This window comes from Beta vulgaris, chromosome 7 (assembly GCF_026745355.1).
Source record: "Beta vulgaris subsp. vulgaris cultivar EL10 chromosome 7, EL10.2, whole genome shotgun sequence".
NCBI classification, from domain to species: domain Eukaryota; kingdom Viridiplantae; phylum Streptophyta; class Magnoliopsida; order Caryophyllales; family Amaranthaceae; genus Beta; species Beta vulgaris.
In genome coordinates this window covers 407237-433938 of record NC_079208.1, presented here as the reverse complement: position 1 = coordinate 433938, position 26702 = coordinate 407237, and the positions used below count along the sequence as shown (strand labels likewise).

General features: G+C 34.6%; 3 protein-coding genes across 3 annotated transcripts; 2 read left to right on the top strand and 1 right to left on the bottom strand.

Moving 5' to 3' along the window:
- Positions 1 to 237: 237 nt before the first annotated feature.
- Positions 238 to 4133, bottom strand: LOC104898148 (probable arabinosyltransferase ARAD1). Its single transcript, XM_010685176.4, has 3 exons — positions 3884 to 4133; positions 2374 to 3313; positions 238 to 1172 (listed from the first exon to the last, which is right to left on the bottom strand). Exons 2-3 carry the CDS (start codon positions 3238 to 3240, stop codon positions 615 to 617), a joined length of 1425 nt encoding a protein of 474 aa, XP_010683478.2. The 5' UTR covers positions 3241 to 3313; positions 3884 to 4133; the 3' UTR covers positions 238 to 614.
- An 8754-nt stretch (positions 4134 to 12887) lies between these two features.
- LOC104898147 (uncharacterized) lies at positions 12888 to 17258 on the top strand. Its single transcript, XM_010685175.4, has 5 exons — positions 12888 to 13197; positions 14188 to 15121; positions 15391 to 15486; positions 15581 to 15717; positions 16701 to 17258. Exons 1-5 carry the CDS (start codon positions 12950 to 12952, stop codon positions 16885 to 16887), a joined length of 1602 nt encoding a protein of 533 aa, XP_010683477.1. The 5' UTR covers positions 12888 to 12949; the 3' UTR covers positions 16888 to 17258.
- Positions 17259 to 22816: 5558 nt separating this feature from the next.
- Positions 22817 to 24923, top strand: LOC104898146 (hypothetical protein). Its single transcript, XM_010685174.4, has 2 exons — positions 22817 to 23085; positions 24284 to 24923. Exons 1-2 carry the CDS (start codon positions 22921 to 22923, stop codon positions 24788 to 24790), a joined length of 672 nt encoding a protein of 223 aa, XP_010683476.1. The 5' UTR covers positions 22817 to 22920; the 3' UTR covers positions 24791 to 24923.
- The last annotated feature ends 1779 nt before the right edge of the window (positions 24924 to 26702 follow it).

The window sequence follows — 26702 nt, the reverse complement described above, 5'->3', positions numbered from 1 at the left end:
TCGACGTTGGCAATGTTGTTGTGGAATGTGATGGAGGTAGTGGCAAAGCGGTTGAGGTGATGGAGGTAGTGGCAAAGCGGTTGAGGTGACGGAGGTGTGGTTGTGTTGAGGTAACAGTGCATGTTGCATGGTGGCGGAGGTGGTGATTTTTTGTTGGCCGTTCCTCCTTTTTATGGGAGCAGACTTGCAGTGAACTTATACAGAGAAAAAGATTTAATACAACAATGGAGAACTGAATGAATAAATGAATCAATCATATTTCATATGTTCCTTTACCACCAAAATCCTAGCAATTCAATTTGAACAGTCCAACTTCAGTAGTGGTTCCTATTTAGGCTGTTCAAAATAGTTTCAAATGATGGTTGATGCCGTGGGAAAAGGGCGAAAAAGAAAAAAAAAGCTATGCACAATCGTTCGTCGAAAACGCCCAACTGGCTGCAGAAGGTGAAAAATGATGCTCTACAACCTCGGGCCAAAACTAAACTCTCCTCCTGTCTTGAGATGACATGATCACAGTTAATGTCCCAAAATTTCTATGAGTGTAAGTTTCTCACATAGGTTAGGCAACTTTTGGCAGGCCTTAAGTATGCAAGCCTCCAAAGATGATATCAAATCTACCAAAAACTATGAGGCACTGCGAAAGCTGGAGGTTCCCTACTAGCACTGACATTGGTGGTACGAAAATACCGCCTATGTCGGTTCAATTTCAATTTCACTGCAGGCACCTTATGTGCAATGGACTTCCATATCATCTGGACAGCATCATAATCACTTGATGGATACCTGAACTCAAAGTACTTCTCAACTTCTTGCAGTTTCCTCCACATGCGAGTCCATTCTTCCTTGCTAATACCCCTTATTAGATTCATAAGAAACTTCTCTCTCGTTGCATCAGAATTACGAACAAAGATGCAGAACTCTGAGTAATCAATTATGTCTTCATAGGGAAGCTCGATTTCATCACTTATAATGACGGGGACACAGTGGCTGGCAATCGCATCAAATAGGCGATTGGATGATGGTGTGTCACCTGCTATGTTGAGGCAGAATTTAGACGAGTGCATTCCTTGTGTAGCATTATTGACACCACCGCGTTGGATACTTCCAAATGTAAAATGCACATCCTTTTCATCTTTCAATAGATAGAATAATTCTTGCCTGATAACACCACCCTGGAAAAAAAAAAATACCCACATGTGATATCATATAGAATATAATTAGACTATTTCAACACTTCAACTAGCCACCTACTCGAGTAAGAAAAAAGGATGCAACAGTTGCAATAGCTTTATAACAGGGAAATACCGATTGCTACAGAAAATAGTTAATGCCAAGACATATATATTGGGAAGATTATCTTAATGTTTATAAAAAGATTGGAATAGGAAAGCATACTTTGTTTCAAGTATCAATATTTCTATTAATTTCACCAACATCTTTAATAATTAGCATCAACCAAAGCAAGATAAATTAAACTATAAAAACCTTCAGGCAACAACTTCAATTCTTTACAGAATTTTTTTTATAGAATGATCCATATTACTTGTGAGTTGTGAAGCATCTGTCACATTCTCCTTTCTAAAAATACCTTCATCTCAAGATAATTAACGTTAAGCACATATAGGGCAAGTCACATTAAAAGGTTCTGCAAAATATTAGTTCAGTCACTAGAGTTGTCAAGTGCAACACACAAGACACCCTAAATAACTATGTTTAGGCAATTTGCATTTCAAACACAAGACTCAAAAAGAACTTTAAACCTTAGTTTCCTCTAGCTAACATATCCAAAGTCCACAAAGTACTTGGAAAAACAGCAATCACGTAATGTCAAATAACAATCTAAAGAATACTGTCATCAATCACCAGAAGAAGATGGTAACAACTCAAGAGTTGAGAATCCCCATAACACAGGTGATAGTTGAGTTGAGGTTATTGAAATAGCTTAATATCACTTTCTTGCACAATCATTACTTCACAGAGGTCAACTGAGTCACCAATGAGCAACCATGCATGTTTGTTCTCATTTCTTGATTTAGTTTGGCAGCAATGACTTAAATACATTCACCTCACCCCAAAAGGTAAGTCGTTGGCATTCTTACAAGGGCAAAACCTAAAACCTTTACCCTATACAAAGACATGACTAACATAAGTTAGATCGCATCTTACTAGCTCAAATCATCAAATTTGTATGCCGTATTCAATTCTCAAAAGCTACAATCAAACGACTATCTCAGTTAATAATAGTCTATTAAGGGTGTAGCAGAGTGCATGTGTTTGAATCTTGGCTACTGTTTTACAGGTGGAGGGTTAGAATTCTTAGAAATAAAAAAGGTCAACATTTGAAAAATAAATCAAACGTTGAAGGAAACTTACATCTTTTCTGTAAATGGCACCTTGGAAGAACAGTAAGATTGGACGACTATCATAAGTTGATGTATCATTAGGGAATGACTTGATAACATGCCGGTAAGGAGCTATGATATCTTTCTGAACATTAGCTATATTTGGAGGATACCTCCCAAAATCTGAGAGTATGAACATTGCAGGCCAAAGTTGGTTCCTCGCATATAATAGACTATTTGGATGGTGAGCGATAATAATGTGATCCACACCCCCCGACCTTTTCCATTCATCCTGAGCTTCTATATACTGGACCAACTTATCTTGTGTAAGCTTGTCAAAACTGCTCCTTTCCTGTTTCCTTAGCCTTGAAAACCGATTATAGGATAAAGATGAGAAGAAGGGGACAAATATCACATCTGCATCACTAGAGTTCCGTACTCTCATTGCAATACGGGAATTTGAAGAGCCTGAATATTCCGAAAAGAGGAGATCAAGTGTAAGCCAATACTCTATACTGTGTTGCAGATTCAATCCACCAGGATACGTTGGGACATGTGTTCGAATATCTGGCCAAACACTAGATCCCTCAGGTTTCCAATCCAAAAGTCCAAAATGAAACTCAGGTGGCAAATCATACATGAAGACCTTCAGAACTCGTTTACTCACACCACGCTCTGCTATAACCTTTTCACATAATTCTGCAGATCCTCTACCAGCATTGAGATTATCGGATATGGTGTTAGTATTTGTACTAGACTGAAATACAAAATTTGGACGGCCTGATAACCGCAGTACAAAGAAGGAAGATAGCAGGAAGAGGATGGTTGTTAAACAAAGCAAATAAAACAAAGAATTCCAACAGTACATCCCCATTGAAAAAGAGCTCCTGTCTGCCATTGAAACAATAATTATCGCCACGAATCACCAGTGTTTCTCATGCATCCAACATTTCTGGTTCAAAGAAACAAACCTACACATATACATGAGCCAATAAGAGGAAGTTCAATTTTGTTAAGTTTATCTCTGACAACTAATACCAATCTCAATATTCGTCACACCTTTTCTCATTGATCAATCACGTATTTATACTACACGATTTGGAATAGACTCCTAGTTATATAATAGATAATCTATACCTCCAAATTCTATAGTTATCTCTGACAACTAATACCAATCTCAATATTCGTCACACCTTTTCTCATTAATCAATCACGTATTTATACTACACGATTTGGGAATAGACTCCTAGTTGTATAATAGATAATCTATATCTCCTAATTCTATCTACCGATAACTACGTAAACGTATTGCCCAATTCTGAAGCTAAATTTCAAAATTTTGTCAATTTCGAGATTCAGGTCGTTCCATGAATCCGAAAAAAATGGCAAAATTAGACGATTAAAATGGCAAAATTCAGAAAAATAATCCGAAATTCAAGATACATTGTCTTAAAGAGTAATTCGGAACTAATTGATTGACAACGATTAACAATTTCTTGAATTTGTGCAAGTAAATTTCTCAGAAACAGAAACATCCTTACCTTTCGACGGTAAAACATACAAATCGCAACAATGAAGTGCGTTGCGCGGTGTTGTGTGGCGATTGCGGCGGTTTTCCGGCGAAAAGAGGAGAGAGAAAGTGGGGAAAGAAGAAGAAAGTGAGGCAAATAGTGGTGGTGAAGCGGGAAAAAGGGATCTTTGGGTTTAGGGATGAGATTGACTTTCTTCTTTTGTTATTTTCTCAATTTTATAATTTCAATTTGGCAACTAATTATGCACTTGTGGCATCACCACTCACGAACTTGTTTGGTACTCCCTCTTGTTGTAGGAGTTGGATATACTTTCTGCATTCAAACTCCAAAATTTCATCCGATTGTATGTGTTGGATATACCGATTTCAAGGATCGTAAATCTTACACTAAGTAGAGCAGATTATGATATATTCAATGACTTGTGCAAAAAATAAATGAATAGGGTGCAACTTCAAATAGCTAAAGAGATTTGGAATTCGGTAGGAAGAGGTATACCGGATCAAAATTTATAATTTGTATCTCGCACTTAGCTTATTTTGAAATGTAATCCGAACTTAGTAGTTTCGTTGTCATGAATTTGAGCTATCATATTATATACATTTCCTATTTTTGCGTCAATCTTATGTTCTTAACACGTGGTTTTTAATTTTCTATTAGTTAATAACAACAAAATAATTTAAAATAATGATAAAAATGACATTTATAATGATAATAATGAGATTAATAATAATTACCAATATACAACAACAATAATAATCCTTTTGAACAAATGTACTAGTAAATAATAGTATTAATAGTAATAATGTGTTTTTATATATAAGTATGAATCTGATTTGAACTTATCTGAACTTATTTTTTCTGATCTGATCTGATCTGAAATAAGCAAAAATAAGGTGAACTAAACATAGCCTTACTTACACGACTTCCAAGATTGACAAGAATAGAAAGACTGGACGAAGAGAGACTGCTTCTACTAATTGAACTAACTTTTACTGAATTGAACTTAATTTGAACGAGTTTTTATTGAATTCTGTAAACAATTTATAGAAGATTAAAACTGATTTTTTTTTACTGAACTAAATTTATTGTTACTAAATTAACTCAAGTCATTTGGAGAAACTTATTTTCACTAAAGTGAACTTATTTTTCCTGAAACTTAGTAAAATTAATTGAGGAGAATAGGGGCTAGTGTGTTATGTGTCTTATGAAAAGAAGAAAATGAGAAAACATACAAATATTGTTAGCTACACAACTAATTGCCAAAAGCAAAATCCAAATAAAAGTAAGCCATTTTTTCTTTTACATATCTCCATTTTATAATTTCAAATGAGTCGCCATACTCAATCGACATGTGAAATTGAGTGTACGTAATGATGGAAAAAAAACCTTGCGTGAGTCCTTCCAATTGAACTTAACAAGAAGACAGTTAATAAAAGCATACGAAGTTTCTCGATCCCAATGTATAGAAATTTTTCCAACAAGGTACTCATACACTACACTTTATCGCAAAAAAAAAATCATAAACAAGAAAAAAAATAAGTTAATATATGATCAAAATTATGTAGTATTACGTATTATGTATTACATATATACTTCATTCGTTTTGAATTATGTACAACAAAGGTTTCTCTTCCTTAGGAAGATATCATTTATTTCTATCTCTCTTAATTACTATAACTCTTTTTCGAAAATTTACCTAGAAATCTATACAAATATATTAAAAGGCGTGCGAAAGAAAGGTTATGCGTGCCACGTGGCACTCTCCTCAAATTTTTAACGCAAATGCTTTATGTTCATGTACTCCTCATTTTTAAAAAAAATATGAGGGTGCAAGGTATCGAACACGTGACCTTTGAAATGAAATGTAAGAGCTTAACCATCAATACACTATGACTTTATTGTTTAATGTTTCAAATAAAATATGATAAGGTCTTGTAATAATTGTAGTTAACAAAAGACTTAACAAGTTATACTCCTTCCTTTTTCTTTTTTTTTTATTCCTACATTGTTGTATGTACAACAAATTATGCAATGTCATTTTCAAGCTTCTTGGAGTATACTTTTTGATCCATTTAATGTAAAATAATGAGAAAAAGTGAAAGAATAGTATTTTTGGGTTGAAAAAGAGAAGAACAAATATAAAAGTATTACTTTATGGTGGGCCAAGTAAATAAGGAAATGTAGCAATTAAAAAGAAATAATCATTTAAGAAAAATGTAGCAATTAAAAACAACGGAGGGAGTACATCTTCAACACTCATATTATGTAACTTACAAAAGAATATTAATGTCATAATCTCTTATTACAATTCCTTTTAAGGCATTGTTTTCAAACTCAAAGCTTTCAAAAAAATTTTACTTATCACGTCGTGACGTTTATATTTCAATTTCTTAATGGACAAAAAATACAAAAGTTAGCAAAATAAATTATGAAATAAAAAATAATAATATATTTATTTATTGTAACTGACCCGAGGCATCGCCCGGGCCAAAAAACTAGTTTATTCCTTCAAAAGCGTTACACATAATATGAAACGGAGCAAATACTTCATACTATTTCATAATTGCCAACAAAGTCTTGACTACCATAACCTGCAGATTGCACAATATATATCATTTTAAAGATTATAATACTACTGAAGTGCTGATTATACCTTAAATGACTTTGTACACCAAGGTAGGATCATGCAAGGAAATGTTTGTTAGAATCTTCATTGTTATTTCCTCATTGATAATTATATATTCTACCTTCAACAATATCAATGCACTTATACATGTTATCAACTACATGCACCACTTAAAATATTTGCAAATCATAATAATTTTGTCTATTTCACATGCAATGCCCAAACTGCATAGTGGTCATTCTAGTGCTAATGAAACTTAAGGCAGTTACTGTTTTTAAATAATTGCCAATTGTAAGAGTTTGGGAATCTTAACTATGAATTAACAATAAACTAATCTATATTTCTAAGATTATAATAAAAAATGTTATTTTGAGAGATTTGATGTTCTTGTCTTTTATATGTTCTCCCTTGTTATTCGAGCTCAAAGCTCGTGATGGAGGAGCCACAATTCGTTAAAGTTCCAAAATTCTTCCTGACATATATTGAAACTTGCATGATTTCTGACCTCCTTTCATTTTACGTAAAGGCATAATAAATAATTACTTATATATGATTTGCGGATATAACTATATTTATCAACCGTGTAAATAACCCACTCTTAATACATCGTTAAAAAAAGAAATTGTTAATATTGAATTAGATTTCACCTTATAATAAAATTTATTAATAGTGAATAAATTACCCACTAAATCAATTAAATTTTATCTGTAATTTGCATAGACATCTTGTTTATACGTTTATTTTGATTCCTCATTACTCTGAAAGAATTTTGATTAATTTATGACAAAACTAATGTGAAGAACTACTTTATTATATCAATCTTTTTGTGAAATATGATTTTTTTTTTGCTTATTTTTATGAAATACTTTTAATGTTTTGTCAAAAACTTTTTTTTGTTTAATGTTTGTTGTGATTAAATTTAGTAAATGTTTTTTGTTAGGAAAAGGCAAATGGTAGTTGTTGACAAATATTTAGGTCTAGTTTTTTTTTAAAAAAAATAAGACACTTAATAGGTAGTTCATAAAAAGTGACATTTAATAGGTAAATGTTGATAAAATTTATGGTAGTGGTTTACTTTATGTCAGATTTTTCTGTTTATTCATCAACCAATAAAGATTAGTCGGGATAGCAGGTGAAAGTCGTCTTGGAGATGTCATAGGCTCACCCAAGGGCTCGACAAAACCCTATTTGTCGCTGCAATCACGACCAAAGCTCGACAGAGGGCTTGACCGAGCTTGGGTGTCGTAGGTACTCTTGCTAGCTAGAGTTCAATCAAGGGCTCAACTGAGCCTACATCGAGCCTTCGATCGATAAGTTGTAATTGAGGAAAAATATATTTTCCATATCTTCTACTGGTTTCTATTTTTTTTATACTTTCCAATTTATAGATAAGTTCAGATTTCTATTGTTTTTGCACCTCATATATATATATATATGTATGATATAAGTTTTTTTTTGGTGTATTCATAGAAATATCAAGAACTCAAAATTCACTATATGTTAAATAAAAAGTTTTTTGTGTAAGATAGGTTGATTGTAGTTGAACACTATATAAGAATGCATGCTATAATTCTCCTATTCTTTGAGAATCTCCAGTTCAGTGGTAATTAAATTTCCATGCAAATTATACAAATTGATCAAAAAGAGGCATATTAGAGCCATAGATTTAGAAAGGTCACATATTTGTCTGAAACAGTGTCTTTTGTCATTTTTTTCTTAGCTTGTTTCTTTCCGAAACAATAAGCCTACTAGATTGCTCCTAGTAATTAGTGCGATAGTTTCTATTACATGTGAAATCGTCAACAAACAAATGAAGCTACTAGGATTCGATTTCCTAAACGAAAACATTTGAACTTTGTTGACTGGAATCTTCTTTCAGCATTTTCTTTTGGGATTTTACAAACGTTTGATTGAATTAGATGGGTCATCACGAGCTTTTCCTTGTATTCCTCTTGAGAAATAATCACCTTAGACAACTGCAAAGGGATGGATTGTTTGTTAATTGATGTTACATTATCATTACTAATTAGTATTTAGATCCGGCCGGATGATGTCTCGAATTTTCTCTATGCTATAATTTAATAGTAGTTAATTAAGTCATTTCATACTCATTTTAAAAAGTCATCTCATTCAGGGCCTGTTCTCTTCGGCATAAAACAGCTGGACTGAACTGAACTCAACTGATCTGAACTGAGCTGAACTGATCTGAACTGAACCGAATTGATCTGAATTGAACTGAATTGAACTAAACTGAATAGTGATATGTGAGAGTAAAAGTATTGTCAAGAGCTGAACTGAACTGATCTGAATTGAACTGAACTGAACTAAACTGAACTGAATTGAACTGAACTGAAAATAAGCTGGGGAGAACAGGCCCTCATTATATGAATTTTAAAAGTTTTCCATTCATATATCTTTATTAATTTTGATTGAAAAAACAATAATGGTATGGTGGAGGTAGAGCTGGGAATGAGCTAAGCATGCCCGTGAATTGTTCGAGTTCTGCTTGGTGAAAGCTCGGTCATGACTCATGACTCAGCTTGCTAAGGCTCGACTCGAGTTCGGGTTCGGCTCGAGACCTAATGAGACGAGCCACAAGCTAAGCTAAGTTCGGCTCGAAAACCTTGCAAGCGGCTCGAGTTGCTTTTTTCTATTTAAAAAAATATATATAAAATAGTATGATCATTCATTAGTAAAAAAAAGTAACACTAAAAATGTATATTTCAAAATAGGGAAAATGTGAGATTCATATCACCTATAATATGTATCAGTCTATGACTTTTTTATTTGTGAGATTTCGAGCATTCATCCGTGCATGAGCTTCGAGCCCAACTCGAGCTTGAACCGAGCCTCAAACAAGCTCGAACCGAGCCGAGTTCCATTTTTGAGGCTCGACGAGCCTCGAGCCGAGCCTATTTTCGAAACTCAAGCTTGAGCCGCGCCTACCACTATTCGAGCTCGGCTCGGCTCATTACCATCCCTAGGTGGAGTAATGATTGAATCTCTTTCTTTCATACTTGAGGTTTCAAATCTTCACGTCAACAATTTTTTTGTACTATATGAAATATACATGGATATAATGTTATTGAATGAGGGATGGTGACACATGACACATATACGTTCTTAGGAACGTCTTTTAATATATACTAGTATTGATTGAAAAAGCAATAATGGTATATATGGTGGAGTAATAGTTGGATCTCTTTCTTTCATACTTAAGGTTGTGGGTTCAGATTTTCACCTCAATAATTTGTTTTTTACTATATGAGAAAGACGTGGATATAATGTTTTTGAATGACGGATAATGATATGGAGCACATGTACGTTCTTAAGAACGCCTTTTAATATATTAGTATAGATAGATCGTTGTTTTTCACTCACTCAATTCCTTAACATTTGCCTCATTAAACTTTATAACTTGACAGTTAATTATAATTAATCCATACTCCTTACTCCAAGTTGTACACATATATATACATCTATCCTTTTTTCAGCTTGTGTAAATTTGATGATCGAGTTAAGGTATTAATAAATACTCATTCTACATATAGGACTCTGTCTGTGAGCAATTACAGTACTTTTTAACTGTATATTACTAATTATGTGCATGCTCCATTTGTCCCCAAAAAAGGGTTGTTTAAGCAAGTAATATACCATCACTAGATATCTATTCAATAGCTACCTGTTTTAAGGACTTCTGGAAAATTGCCATTTTACCTTAATCGTGATTTTTGTGCTCCATGCCATGCTACCTTAATTTAGCATCACTAGCTCCTTTCCTTCAAAAGAAAAATATATAATCAAATACAATAAAAAACAAACAAGTTTGTCTTATAAGAGACCACCGACTTTTAAATTAAAAACTAGTTATTAGGTCCGAGCTATGCCCCGGGTAAGAAAAAAATTCATTTATCAATATAGTAATACTTTATGATAATAACACTAAATACAACTTAACTTAGGGCATGTTCTCCTCGGCTTATTTTCAGTTCAGTTCAGCTCTAATCAGTTCAGTTTAGTTCAGTTTAGTTCAGTTCAGTTCAGCTCAATTCTTTTATAACCATTTTGTTGAATATTATTATTATGTTGGTATAATTTATTTTACTAATTACTCTTATTATTATTATCATTATTATCATTATTATTATTATTATTATTATTTAAATATATATCATTACTATTAAGTATTATTATTATTATTGTTGTTGTTTCTATATATTATTTTGTTTATTATAGCTTTACTCATTATTATTACTATTATTATTAGGAGGAACATGGTTTAGGTCAAAGCACAAATAAACCCACTTTTTTTAGCCCATAAATCAATCAAATCGCGTCAAGACGGTTTATGATGTAATTTTCGCGGTCCAACCCAATCATTATTATTATTACTAAATATTTTTATATTATTAATTCTAATTATTAAAATAGTAATATTAATTTACTTCTTAGATATTATTGTTATTATATATCATCATCAAGTATTAATATATTAATACAAATAATATAAAATAACTATTATTAATTATCATTATTATCATTAATTATTATTATTATTATAATTAATTTATGATTATTAATATTATTTATCTATAACTATCATTTAAAAATATCCAAAATACTATTATTATTATTATTCATTATTATTACTTATCATTATAATTATTATTTAATATTCATATTATTATTGTTTAAAATATTATTTATATATTTATTATATTTAATTTAATTCAATTTATTTCAATTCAATTCCGTTCAGTTCAGTTCAGTTCAGCTCCAATAAGTCCAGTTCAGTTCAGTTCAGCTCCAATAAGTTCAGTTCAGTTCAGCTGTTTTATGCCGAAGAAAACAGACCCTTAGTGGTTGAAACTTTAGTATATGTACTTAAGGTCTCGGAATCAAACTCTATACTAAGCAATTTCTAAAAAAATTTATTGTACACGGATACATGAGCTAAAACTCCCTATGAAGCACGCCTTTTAATATATTTGTATAGATTAGATAATGATAAGCCCAATATTAAAAAAAATTTACCCTAATAGTGACTACAAGACTAACAAGAGCCACTAGGCCCACTAATTAGTCAATAGATGCTCTTTGACATTCGATCTAAAAAACAACATAGAATCATTAAACTCCATGAAGCAAACATATTTTACTACTTCTTTAGTTCTTTGGCAAATATTTATGAAACCAAAAGTTGAAACAAGAGGGATGATAGAGGAGGCAAATAACGTAGTACCACTACCAGCAGTGGTTGCACGCACAATGGTAGCGGATACCGTTGCAGACCAAGCGGAGCGCTGTTGACTATGTAGTTGGACGACATAGCAAAGCGTATCTTTGGCAAATGCACGACGCCCAAACCCTCAAGTTTGCACTCATGTGTCATGTCTCGGGTAAGTCTTTTGTAATTAAACTAGTACTTCATGATTTTGGAGACTGCTTTTTCGAGGTCAACAATCTTATACTTCATCCGTTCTTTTAGATGATATGTTTTGACTTTTGATACTATTTATATACGTAATTTTGATTATTTTTTGTAATTTGTACTTAAAGGAAAAATGTAGTCATGTGTATCTTGTTAGATTTATCTAAATGTATTTTTTCATAATATCAATTTTTGGTAATTTTTGCTTATTGATAATTAGAGATATAGAGGTTTTAAGTAGTGCATTGACATGTATGCCCAAGGAAAATGGGTCAACTAAAAAACATAGGTAGAATGAAATAACATGACATTTGTATCTAGGTAATAGTCGCTTCAAAATCAATTTTCCCTATACACATTATTCAATAAAATTAATTTTATCTTTTATGGTTAAAGTCAATCACAAAATGCGCGAGACATAAACCCAAGCAAAAGGGAAAACAAAATATAAAGAGAAGAAAGAATATAATACCGTATAAAACTATTTTTTGGGCTTTAATTACTAGCTTAATTTTTTGGTTGAATAATGATAGAGTATGAAACTATTCTTAGGCTTTTACACCCAAAACTAGTATTATTTTGTTAATTGCTTATTTGAAATCATATAAATGACAAAATATAGTAAGAAGGAGAGTTTTGAATGCATGGTACATTTTGATGTATAATGCATGAACTCGGAGAAGATGCACATATATGATACGGCGGCGGACGGTCAACTCTGGCAATACTACTACTAGTATAGTACTAAGGCTCTATTCTTTTGGTTTGAATTAGTTTGAACTGAACTGAAATGAAATGAATTTGTTTAAACTGAACTGAGCTGAAATGATCTGAACTGATTGAAATGAATTTGTCTAAATCGAAGTGAATTTTTATTAATTAAGTTAAATACTTTAAAAAAAATATATCAGAGTGCCACGTCCTTGGTTGTCGTCTTTTATCATCTCGGGTTAGTACCTTTTTTTCGTCACTGTTAATCCTTTCCCCTTTTTATGAGAGAGAAAAATTAAAATCAACAATGGAGGAGAGAGAATTTCCGACGAAAGTACGGTTAGGGTTTTTGTTAGGGTTTACAATCTTCACCATCTTCTTCTTTAATTCAATCGAACAAATTGAAGGTTCAATTCACGATTACAAAAATGAAGATTTCATTCCTCAGTCTAATGCCTTTTTCTTCCATGGCGGAAGTGAAGGTCTCTACGCTTCTAAAGTTTACGATCACTCTTCTTCTTCCGAGAAAAGTTACCAAGGAAGGTCTTTTATCAGGTATAATTTTTAACATTTTTTCTGTTAATTACTGATCATTTGATCATCGTATTCATCATCGCAAATTGTTTGATTGATCTTTCTCGCATATGTAACTAGAATTGCAATTGTAGTGATTACAACGAAATTTTCATTCACTGATTTTTGGAATTTCTGTTATTATATGTGTTATATAAAGGCGAATAATAATTCACATTATAGTGATTTCTTTGGTGCTTTTCATGGCGGTGAATCCATGTCATTTGCCTCTTTGGTTGTTTTTTTGTGCAGTTGATTTTGTGAATATTTCGAAACTAATTGGAAAATTTCATCTGATGAATACTAGCATTTAGGCTGAGATTACTTCTGCAATGAAGATTCGAATATTTCGAATAATAATTCAGCTTGTATGTGTTAGAATGTCTCCCATTTAGCGAGGAGGTGTTTGGTGGTTCTCCTTTTTCATATGATGAAGCTCTTATTTGAAATATGGGATTAGAGGGAAAATAGAATAGGCAAAGGGGAAGATGCAAGAATTTTGATATGTGGTAATGAGGCTCCAGTCTATTTACTGATAGTTAGAAGCGCCTCGGTCCCTGTATAAGGGTAGGTCACATTTGATCACTGATCTTAGTTATGTAAATGTTAAAACGTCAAGATTATCCTCTAAGTAGTATAATTAATTTGTCTGCCTCCCCACAAGGTATTCTTTTTTTCAAGTTCTCAATTAAGAGTCATATTGGGCTTATATGAGAAAGTGAAATGTTTAACTTGATGTGGAAGATAGTTTGTTATTCTAGGGAGGGCTAAAATAGTGATGTTCCTACTAGACAGATTGTGGGAGTTAAATAAATTTGTTACTTTCTTTGCAATTTTTTAGTTGTGGAGTTGATGGATCTATTGAGATTCTGCATGTTTTGCATTTTTGGTAATAGTAGTCGCTATTGGCTTTTGTGTTCGAGATTAAAGATACTGCCTTTGGTTTCTTATTGTGGATTGTTGGCTTTGCAGATTTGAGTCCATCATTTTGACGAGAACAAAGGAGTCTGCTGAGAAGCAGAATGAATGGCAGCAATATACTGGTACGGTGGAAGCTATCATTGTTGAGGTGAAAGACCGAGAAAGGATTGGTGGCACGTACCTTAAAACTGATGCTATCTGTTGCAACCACACCCTTGCAAGTGAGGGGCATTGCAAAGTGGGAGAGGTTATTATCCATCCCAATCCGGAAAACCGTGAATGGCCTCAACGTATCAAGATCTTCTTTGAAGCAAAGAATGATAAGGCCTCGATGCCTCTCAAATCTGTTGACATTAACAGCACAGGAATGTATTATTTGTATTTTATGTACTGTGATCCGGCACTGAAGGGTACCACAATAAGTGGAAGAACAGTATGGAAGAATCCGGATGGTTATTTGCCTGGGAAAATGACTCCTTTGATGAAGTTTTATGGCTTCATGTCATTAGCATACCTCTTGCTAGGACTGGGTTGGTTACTGCGGTTTGTGCAGTTCTGGAAAGATATTATACAACTGCATTATCACATTACAGCAGTGATTTCCCTTGGTATGCTTGAAATGGCGTTATGGTACTTTGACTATTCAAATTTGAATGCAACTGGTATTAGACCAATGGGGGTCACTATGTGGGCAGTAACCTTCACTGCAGTAAAAAAGACTCTCTCCCGTCTTCTCCTTCTGGTTGTTTCCATGGGATATGGTGTGGTGAAACCAACTTTAGGGGCTATTACGTCAAAGGTTCTGCTTTTTGGGGCTGTTTACTTTCTTGCTTCAGAAGCACTTGAACTGTATGAACACTTGGGCAACATTAATGATTTCTCTGGGAAAACAAAATTAGTTCTGGTGTTGCCTGTTGTGTTTATGGACACATGCTTCATTTTGTGGATCTTTTCCTCTCTTTCGAACACTCTGGAGAAGCTTCAGGTACAATTTGTACTTCTAATTGATTTCCTTTTTCTGGGCAATTGTATTATTTCAACATCAAAAGCTCTTCTAAATACCATGTCTGTCAGTGTGCAACCACCAGGGGGGGGGGGGGGAGGTTCCAAGTAACCTTCATAGAAGGTAGAGATGAAAGTGCAATATATGTATAAGCTGTCTTTGTTGTCTTTTCATCAAATATTGATGTTTCAATGCTTGTGGGTAACATAAGATGCTTGGGCTTCATCTTAATATTTTATTTATTTATTCAGATTCGTAGAAGCATGGCCAAATTGGAGCTGTACCGGAAATTCACAAATTCCCTTGCGATATTTGTGGTTCTATCAATTGCTTGGATAGGTTATGAGGTATCTATTTTACTTGTTCTCCTGTCTTATCCGTACTAATTGAAACAAAGATATTGGTTTCTACCTTATTTCTTATGACGTTCTTTTTCTGTAGTTGTATTTCAATGCAACTGATCCTTTGAGTGAGCTCTGGCGAATTTCATGGATCATTCCCGCCTTTTGGGCTGTGCTTGCGTACTCTCTTTTAGTAGTAATATGTATACTCTGGACTCCTTCTCGCAATCCTACAAGGTATGTAGCACTTAGTTTTGTGTAAATCTGTTGAATTTGTTCCCAATGTCAATGGTGTCTCTCTAGAGAGCTAGTTATGAGTGTTGATATTTCTATTCTGCAATGCTGACACGTGGGTAGGTGATGATCCGTGATATGTATTGGGAAGGAAACTCTGTTGTTGGGAACAGATGAAGACTTGTGTGTGCGTTAACAGATGAAGACTTGTGTCAGTGTGTGTATGGTTAAGCGTGTCATAAGTTTACTGAATTCTTTTAGTGATGGAGTAGATAAAGCAAGAAGTGATGGAAACAAGGAAAAATATGATCTGCTTATTCTTTTCCTTTACTTCATTGCATCACTGACAAGATGTTGAGCAGAAACTCGAATATTGTGTATGAAATAGAGCCTTTTGAATAATTTGATTATCACAGATAGCTGAAATTGGATTCTATTGTCCCCCCCACGGTTTCTCCAAGTCCTCCCTCCGTGTTGATACTTTGGTCTCACTTGCATCCCAGTTATATCATATTACGGTTAGTGTTCCTGTAATAGGAGGAGACAAGCTGTCTATATTTACCTATATCTAAGTGCAAAATTGTCTGTAATTCGGTTCAAAGGGTTTCTCAAAATTAGCAAACAATTTGGATAAGATAAGCATTCAATTGGCCAATATGTTTTTAGTAATGTGGATTCTTTAGCAAGGCATCAATCAATTGAAATTCTGCATGATTTGTATCTGTGTAGTATAAATCTTCTATTCGGAAAATTCCATGTCCAAAGCTGCAATTTGAGTAAGGTTCATTTATGATTCCATGATCAGACTCTCGTTCTTTTTTCTTTGTTCTTTGCCTGCTTATTTGGGCACTGCTTATATGGTCATCGCAATTTGGTGCCAGTTGAAAAGTTATCTATACAGCATCACACATTCTGGTTCTTGCCTCAGGGAAGGTGTCATAACTCATGACCTAAACCATCTAATCAACTTCTCTCTTTGCTTTTAGGTATGCCTATTTCGCAGAGTCAGGCGATGACTTAGATGAAGAGGGTGTCTCGCTAACAAGTAGTGGAGTGAAGATTGCCGCTGATATGGCAAGCAAGCTCGAGTTGAAAGAGAGAAAAGTTCCGAGCACAACAGAACACGTGTTTGTTGGGGTTAGGGAGGAGCTAGAGGAGGACAAGCGAGAGTAGATGGAGCAGCAATGGTTTCTCTTATCTGCTGCACCATAATTTTGACTCATTCTGACTGATACTTGGGGTTGGGGGGGGGGGGATGTTGTTGTTGTTGTACATACGGGAAAGATGACCAGCTTAGCATAAGTATTAAGGAAAACTGGTAAAGCTTTCTTGTGAAATCATGTGATTACTGTAACTAAAAGCTATGAAAAGAGAACTAGCTGATTCTGTGGTGCATTTGATCCTCAAGCTTGGTGTTGAAGCATGCACGATTTTCTACTTTAATACTACCAACTATTTTGCTTTGTACGCAACTATAAACTGCCCTTGAATGTATTGAAGTTGGCTGTAATGTGTTTGTTGCACATCACCTTTTTCCTGAAAAACATTTCTATTTTTCAGTGTTTCATTTGTAAAGGTGGAGAATAGTTTTCTGTTTTTAATTAGGAGGAAAATATCTTTCTTTTTACCATGTTTAAGTTTTATAGCACACATTTTACCAAGCTTGTTTGGTGGAGGAGGTGGGGAACTCACCTGGTGACTTTGAGGTTACAAGTTCGAACTCCACGACTTACTTGTGCTTGGGAGTAGGGATTTCCTTATATCTCCTACTCTCAAGCGTTGACCTCTATAGCTAGACTGACTCTCCCCCCAAAAACATGTAAATAGTGTATAAGATTGGTGCTATTCTTCTTTATTTTGGAGAGACACAAATACTTATATGTGGTAGACATTTATATTTAGAGGTTTTTGATCCATATATAACGCCCACACGAAAAATAAAATCAAAAACCCTAAATATCTAACACCAAAACAAAATTGTAAACATATTTCTATTATATAAGGCAAGGGGACAACTATGGTGTCCCTATTTGAAGATACTGTTTTACCTCCCCTTTCCTTTCTATATTACAAAGCTAATTTCAACCAAAACAAAACATAAAAAAAAAAACTCCTGGAAATACAATGATAACAATAAATCACGAAAGGAGACATGAGACGTCATTGGAAATGAGTCATGTGGCTTGGAACGAATATGTGGATGCCTTTACGTTCATTTCGAGACAATTTTGGGTTTCACCAAATATGAATAAATGGGGTATTTAGATACTTTTCAAGACAATGCAAATGAAGCCAAACACCCGTACAACGTTACAAGTCACGTCAGTAGTCTAGGAATGTTTCGGGAGAAAATATGACCAAATCCAGAGAAATACAAAAATGTTGCAAAAACAACCAAAATTGAAGGTTATAATACACGCTTTCGACTTTCCCATGGTCTGAGCTCCGAACGCCACGAGATGCCTCTTAGGGACATGGGAGAGCATTGGAAAGAAGTCATGTGGCTTGAAAACGAATATGTGGATGTCTTTACGTTCATTTCGAGGCAAATTTGGGTTTCACGAGAAATGAACAAATAGGGTGTTCAGAAACTTTTCGAGGCAATGCAAATTGTGCCAAGCACCCGTGCAACATTACAAGTCACGTCGGCACTTCTAGGAATTTTTCAGGACAAAATACAACCAAGTGCGGAGTAGTCACATATGTCCCAAAACAGGCAAAATTGAAGGGTTATTATACACGCCTTCGGATTTCTCCAAGGCCCGAGCTTCAAACAACACGGAATGCCTCCTAGGGTATGAGAGGTCATTGAAAAGTTATAATGTGGCTTGGATCGAATATGTATGATGACTTTACGTTCATTTCGAGACAGTTTTAGACTTCACGAGAAAAGAACAAATGGGGGTGTTTAGAGGCTTTTCGAGGCAACACAAATGGTGCCAAGCACCCGCGCAACGTTACAATTCACGTCAGCTTTCCTAGGAACGTTTCGGGAGAAATTATGACCAGTCCCGAAAAAGTCCAAAAATGTCCCAAAAATAGCCAAAAATGAAGGTCCAAAAATACACGCTTTCGGACTTTTTCGGGCCAGAGCTCTGACCGCCACGGGATGACTCCTAGGGGCATGGGAGGTCAATGGAAATGAGTCATGTGGCATGGAACGAATATGTGGATGCCATTACATTCATTTCGAGTCAATTTTGGGTTTCACGAGAAATGAACAAATGAGGTGTTGAGAGGCTTTTCGAGGCAATGCAAATTGTGCCAAGCACCCGAGAAACATTAAAAGTCACTTCGGACTCCTAGGAATGTTTCGGGAGAAAATATGATCAGGCTCAGAGAAGTTAAAAAATGTCCAAAAAAACAACCAAAATTGAAGGTTATAATACACGTTTTCGGACATCCCCGAGGCCCGAGCTTCGAACGCTACGGGATGACTCCAAGGAAATGGGAGGTCATTGGAAAGGAGTCATGTGGCTTGGAACGTATATGTGAATGCATTTACGTTAATTTCGAGGCAGTTTTAGGTTTCACAAGAAATGAACAAATGGGGTGTTTAAAGGCTTTTGGAGGCAACACTAATGGTGCCAAGCACCTGCACAACTCTACGAGTGACGTCGGCTTTCCTAGGAATTTATTAGGATAAAATATGGTCAGGCCCGGAGAAGTCCAAAAATGTCCCAAAAACAGCCAAAATTGAAGGTTATAATACACGCTTTCAGTATTTCTCGGGACCCGAGATTTGAACCCCACAAGATGCATCCTAAGGACATGGGAGGACATTGGAAAGGAGTCATGTGGATTGGAAGCAATATGTGGATGTCTTTAAGTTCATTTCGATGCTATTTTTGGTTTCACGAGATATGAAAAATGGGGTTTTCAGAAGCTTTTCGAGGAAATGCATATGGTGCCAAGCATCTCTACAACGTTACAAGTCACGTCGATACTCATAGAATTTTTTCGGGAGAAAATATGACCAGGCCCGGAGGAGTCCAAAAATGTCCTAAAACAGCCAAAATTGAAGGTTATAATACACGCTTTCGGACTTTTTCGGGGCCCGAGCTCCGAAGACCACGGGATGACTCCTAGGGGAATGGAAGGTCATTGTAAAGGAGTCATGTGGCTTGGAACGCATAGGTTTATGCATTCACGTTCGTTTCGAGGATATTTTGGGTTTCACGAGAAATGAACAAATGGGGTATTCAGAGGTTTTTCGAGGCAATGCAAATTATGCCAAGCACCCCGAGCAACGTTACAAGTCACGTTGGCACTCCTAGGAATGTTTCGAGAGAAAATATGACCAGATCCAGAGAAATAAAAAAAATATCCCAAAAACAACCAAAATTGAAGGTTATAATACACGCTTTCGGACCTTTCTTGTGGCCCGATCTTCGAACACCATGGGATGCCTCCTAGGGGCATGGGAGGTCATTAAAAAGGAGTAATGTGGCTTGGATCGAATATGTGGATGTCTTTACGTTCATTTTGAGGCAGTTTTAGGCTTCGCGAGAAAAGAACACATGGAGTGTTTGAAGGCTTTTCGAGGCAACACAAATGGTGCCAAGCACCCGCGCAACGTTACTAGTCGCGTCGGCTTACCTTGGAACCTTTCGGAAGAAAATATGACCAGGCTTGAAGAAGTCCAAAAATGTCCCAAAAACAGCCAAAATTGAAGGTTATAATACATGATTTCGGACTTTTTCGGGGCTCGAGCTCCGAATACCACGGGATGATTCCTAGGGGCATGTAAGGTCATTGGAAAGGAGTCATGTGGCTTGAATCGAATAGGTTTATGGCTTTACGTTCATTTTACGACAGTTTTAGGTTTCACGAGAAATGATTAAATGGGGTGTTTAAAGGTTCTCCGAGGCAACACTAACAGTGCCAAACACCCACGCAACGTTACAAGTCACTTCGATTTTCCAAGGAACGTTTCGGGAGAAAATATGGCCAGGCCCAGAGATATCCAAAAATATCCCAAAAACAACCAAAATTGAAGGCTTTGAGAAACCGTGTATTAAAGGCTTTGAGAAGATTGATACAGAGGTCCTGGACCGGATCGGACCGGAATTTTTCCGGTACAGTCCCGGTCCAAGAGAATCCCGGATTCCGGTCTACCGATCTTAGCCGGTTTTGGTCCGGTCCTGGACCGGTGCACACCCCTACTCACCACTATTAGAATAAGAGTTATGCATTCTAGCTAAGATCATAACCCTTTCTCCACCATCACCACCAAAAGTTCAACCTAAGATCAGTAATTCCAACAAAGCTATCGTTCGAGGACTTTATAGGAGGATCCTTCATTCGTTTTGTGTGAAATCAAAGTTGCGGGGAAATCGAGAGGTTGAAGGTGAAGAAGATGGAGAAAGAAAGTTGCTACAAATGATGGAGGTAAGGAAGGATTTAGGATTTGTACGTGTGTGCGGTAATGGACTTTCCTAAATCTCTTTCCTTATCTCTCTATTTCTAACAATAACATTAAGAGATTGAAGATGAAGAGACACCGACAAGTTTATCAAAGATATGCGCCGGAATTACTGGGCGTGGCTTTTGATGATGGTGGTATGGTGCTAGGTTTATGCGAGGAAAGAGAAAAAAAGGTGAAGGGTGGCATGTTAGTTAATTGGGCTAGGTGGCGGGTTGGGGTCGTTTTGGTGAAAGGAAACCGAGGTGGTGAATTTGGTGGAGGGAGATGGGGTGGTTGGTATGGTGGTTAGGGTTAATATAGGAGTTAGGGTTATTGAGTTAATATCATTTTCCACTCTTGAAAATTATAAATCTACCTCTTCCTATCACATGAGTCCCCCTTTTCCCTCTCTTTACCTCTCTCCTCTCCTTGGTTTAATTTTGTGCAAACACAAATGATGCAAATAAAATAAAACCGTAGAAAGTATATGTTGACGCTCCCTAATCTATCAATGTCTTCATGCATATCATGTGAAAATTAGTTGGCGCATGAAGAGTTGCATGCTTCGCAAAAGCATCTCCAGTGTGTTGTATCGCATGCTCAAATAATGGCTTGACTTTAGAAGTAACCCCTCATAATCTCATATGCATCAACAATAATTTGTTGTACCTTGATGATGGTTATTACTAACCCGTATATGCATAATCAACCATCCCATTAAAGTTATTCAGTAATACTGTAATACACGTAACACGGGGTAAGAATTTGTATTAATGAATACTCTTGTGTTTCAAATAAGTGTTGTCCTATTGTTGTTGAGATCCACCTTAAACTGCAAATAATTCTTCAACTTATGTATCAAAATCATCATATGCTGAATTCCATGTATAAGTAAATTTTTTCGTATTCTCTTTCATTTAAATTGGTATTCTCGTAATCTCTTTCATTTAAACAAATTTTATGATCGTATACTGAAATAAATCCATCGTTACAAATGTAACTTATATAAAATGAAAAATTATGAGTTAAATTATGGTTAATCCTAAATAATTTTCTGATTATATGTATGAAGATATCGATCGTGAATTCAAAAATAAGAAAATGTTAATATATAGTACATTCTTATATATTTTTTGTCAACAATATAAGTATATAACATTAAAAATATAATACTTCGAGTATCAATAAATATTACACAAAACCTAATTTCCTCAACTCCCAATAAGAAAAGGAGACAAAATGACCTAATACTCAACATTCCATCTTCCTTTCCATGAAAAGCAAAAGCAAATAAAATGAACATAAGTATGGCTAAAAGCCAAAAATGTTATATCTCCTTAATGCAACACATAGCTAGACTTTATGATGACTGTTATTTGAAATGACCATACTTTACTGGTAATTGGTAATTTAGAATTAACAAAGTTGTAATGAAACCCTGATAAACTATATAGACAAATAATTATCCATATCCTAAAAAATATATAATCCACTAAAAAATATATAGTGCATAGAATTTAAAAATTGTGGAAATAAGTAATGTGCTTGAACTAGTAATCTTTATGTGTGGGTTCCACAATGTGTCATTTGCCAATTGGATTATTGGTTTCCATCAGATAAAAGCTTTAATTAATTTGCTTTCATGACTAAGACTCCACTGTCTTTAGTACTCGTAGGACTATTAAGCAATACTCATCTCACCAAACTTCCAAACCATTTATCTTTTAGGAGTTCTAGTTAATTAATTAACCTTCGATCTCCAAAGAAGTTGTCTTACATTTTCTTTTAGGCCTGAAAATATGGCAGTGGCGAATTATTTGGATACCATCTTGGTTCCTTTGAGTCTGTTCCTAAGTGTGGGATACCATGCCTTTCTATGGCACAACTTCAAGAACAATCCCTCCTCTATCACCATAGGAATCAACACTCTCAATAGAAGGGAATGGTTACAAGGTATCAAACAGGTAAACTTTTTTTTTACTAGCATGGCTAAATCTTAAGAATTTCCTATAGTTTTCACCTATGTTGCTCAAACTCGGGTACCCATGTCCGATACGAGTACGTGTCTAAGTGTCCGGCGACTCGGCTATTTTTTGGAATATTTTCTATTTTTTAGCCCAAAACAAAGTGTCCAACCCATGTCTGAGTGTCGAGGATCCGACACGGGTACTTGAGGTGAAATGAAGAGTCCGAGCAGTTTTCACCACACAAACATGAACGACAGTCGAACATACATACACGTACTAAATACGTTAAATGAATAGTTTTCTCAAGAATATATGTTAAATCAATAGATAATTGTGACACCTAATAGTATTTACTTAAGAGGAAAATATTATGTTTCAAATATACTCCTCAAAATTTATAATAGAGTTTATGTTGAATTTTTTTAATAAAGGGGAAAAGATAAGTATTACAAATGTTACAAGAGTATTTCTTGTAAAAGCATGACTTGTTTTTTAATTGGAAGAGGTTTGATAATGTGATAACTAATTTCGAATGAACATGGTGTTATCAGTAGTCATACATATACTATAGCTTGGAACAAAATTTTGTAGGTTAAGGGATTGATGATGGTATATAGAAACTTCGGTTGATAAATAAGAGATGGAGTACTGATTGTTGCTTCCAACATCTCAAGGGCTATGGACATATTGTATGAGGGCCCTGATTGTAACGCATTTTAATTGTTTGCCTAACCAAACTTTTGAAAAATATATATAGCAAGTTAGCAACATGTTGTGTGATACACTTAAATCTAATAACTCCCATGTATGGTTGAAGTTTCATAAAAACATAAATTTCAAAGCTGCTTTATAGCTAGACCTAATATTTTGCCTATTTAAGTCTATAAGGAAACCTAATCTTTCCATTATGAACTAGTCACGACCTAAATAACATAATGAATAACAGGGGTGAATCAAGACTTGATTGTGGAGAGAGCCTGTTTAAAAAAGAGTTCTAAACATGGTTGTGAAAGGGATCAGTTTACTAATGAACAATTTTCATTTTCATTTTCTTAATCTTCTTAGTCTATTATAATCAGTACAACTGGGCATTCAGCAGGGCTCATGACCCTCTAAGAACTCTACTATCATATTCATTGTTGTTGATTTAAGTAAAATGATTTTTTGTATTAATTTTCGGATATAAATGGAACAGGGTGATGATAAGAAGGAGGTATTAGCAGTTCAAAGCCTAAGGAACACCTTAATGGAAGTTATACTAACAGCCACAGTAACCATTCTAAGCACCGTTGCTTTAGCTGCCTTAGCCAACAATGCCTATAAGGCCAGTGACCTTCTAGCTACGACTCCATTTTTCGGGACTCAAACAGGGCGGATCATCGTCCTCAAATATGGTTCGGCATTCGTTTTCCTACTGACGAGCTTCTTGTGTAGCTCAATAGCCATTAGCTACCTTGTGGATGCCAACTTCTTGATCAATGCATCAGGGGAATATATGAGCCGTGGGCATACCAAGGTGGTGTTAGAAAGAGGGTTTCTTATGGGAGTTGTAGGAAGCAGAATGTTGTGTATTAGTTTGCCTTTAATGTTGTGGTTAATTGGCCCAGTTTTTGTGCTCATTTCTTCCTTGGGTATGCTTTGGGTTTTGTATGGGCTTGATTATGTTACTAAAGTCCATGGTGTATCTATTTTAAAGATGTAGTGTTGAGTGGTCCATTTGGAAATCAGGTTTTTAAAGGATTACAAAGTTCTTAAACATTTACCATGATGTACAAGTATTTCATAAACATAATAGACTTAGTTAATACTACCTCCGTTCTCTTTTAGTTGCAACATTTGACAAATTGCATTATTCATGTTCTCTTATTTGACCACATTTATTGATTTATATGTTAAACAAAATATAGTCATGTGGGGTCTTGTTTGATTCGTTTCGATGTAAGCTTTCATAATATCAAATTTTTATAATTTTTTACTTTAATAACGATTTAAAATTGTACATTGGCAAGCGTGAAAGTCAAAATGTTGCAACTAAATAAAAACAGAGGTAGTACTAGTGATTTATTTTTATTTTTTTTTGAAGGGAAAAGCATAAGCTAGATTACTCGCAGGACAAATCTGAACTTATCATTATGAGTTTATGACACTAAGGCTATGTTTAGTTCACCTGAAATTTTCTGATCTGAACTTATCTGATGTGATCTGAACTTATTTTTTCTGATCTGATCTGATCTGATCTGAACTAATCTGATTACAAGATCTTATCTTTTAGATTTTTCTCAATATATAAGAAAAATATATTCATGTGGGGTCTTGTTTGATTCGTCTCAATGAGTACTTTATTAATATTCAATTATTATAATTTTTACTAATCTGTAATGAAAGATATAATGATTTTTAAATATAAGCATGATCTGAACTGATCTGATCTGAACTTATTTTTTCTGATCTGATCTGATCTGATCTGATTAGATCTGAAATAAGTAAAAATAAGGTGAACTGAACATAGCCTAATTTCAGTCAAATTAAACATATATTTCCTCTGTTTTGAAATAAGTGCAACACTTCTATCGGAAAGCTTTCACATAACAGATATAAGTTTTTCACTTATTTTAGAACAAAAGAAGTATTTCTTAAACTAATAGTATTAACGCTTATCATGATACATCATTTTATACTATAAGTAGTTGCTTGATTATTAAATGTCATTTTATTGAAAAGGTAAATGTGAAATAAGATAACGGGGTATTCTTTAGGTGGGTGTTTTAGTGGGGTGGAGACATTTAACTGTTATGATCTCATTAACTGATTTTGCTCTTAGAAAAATTTTAGAAGCAATTAAATGTTTTGAATGAATCTCTTGCAAAACTTTGACAAAAAATATTAAAAGAGACCGTCTAATTTTAATATAAATGTATTAAACTAGTCACTGAAAGAAATTAAACTAGTTATCATTGGACTAATTCTTTTTTTAATATTGTGCTTACCATTACCTAATTGTAATTGAAAAGTAAACGATCTTTTACATGACAAACTCAAATTTCATCGGAGTCACTTAATCAATTATCACCAAAATTGTACTGAGCAAATCTTGGCAAGGCCCAACCTTTGAGTCCAGATATACTTGTCGCAAGATAGATTTGTTAACCATGGGGCATTAAATTTCAGTATTGTACCAGTCTTAGTCTAATCTATTAGAAGGCATACATTTCATTAAGTTTTTACCCTTTCCCTTTTTTTGGGTTATTTTCCTCATTTAATACTTGTCTTTGTCTTGTTCTCTCCATTTGTGTGAGTTTTTTTTTTTTTTTTTCATTCTTTTACATGGATTCTTGATTCTTATCGTTGGTATAAGTTTTTTACTTTCAAGTTGATACTGATTTAGAAGGTGATTTGGATTAAAAAAGGTTTAGGTTTTTTTCCATCAATTTTTCGTTCAAAACAATTATAATATTTAATCAAATTGTGAAGGCCACCACTTAAAAAGACGCGTGTGAAGACATCGAAATAGGCTACTCGTGTCAAACTTGAAGCGATAGAGCTGGAGTTGTGCTCAAATAATGTTTGATATTGATTGCAAATTTTTGCTAATTCTCTAACTATGTGTTTCATAG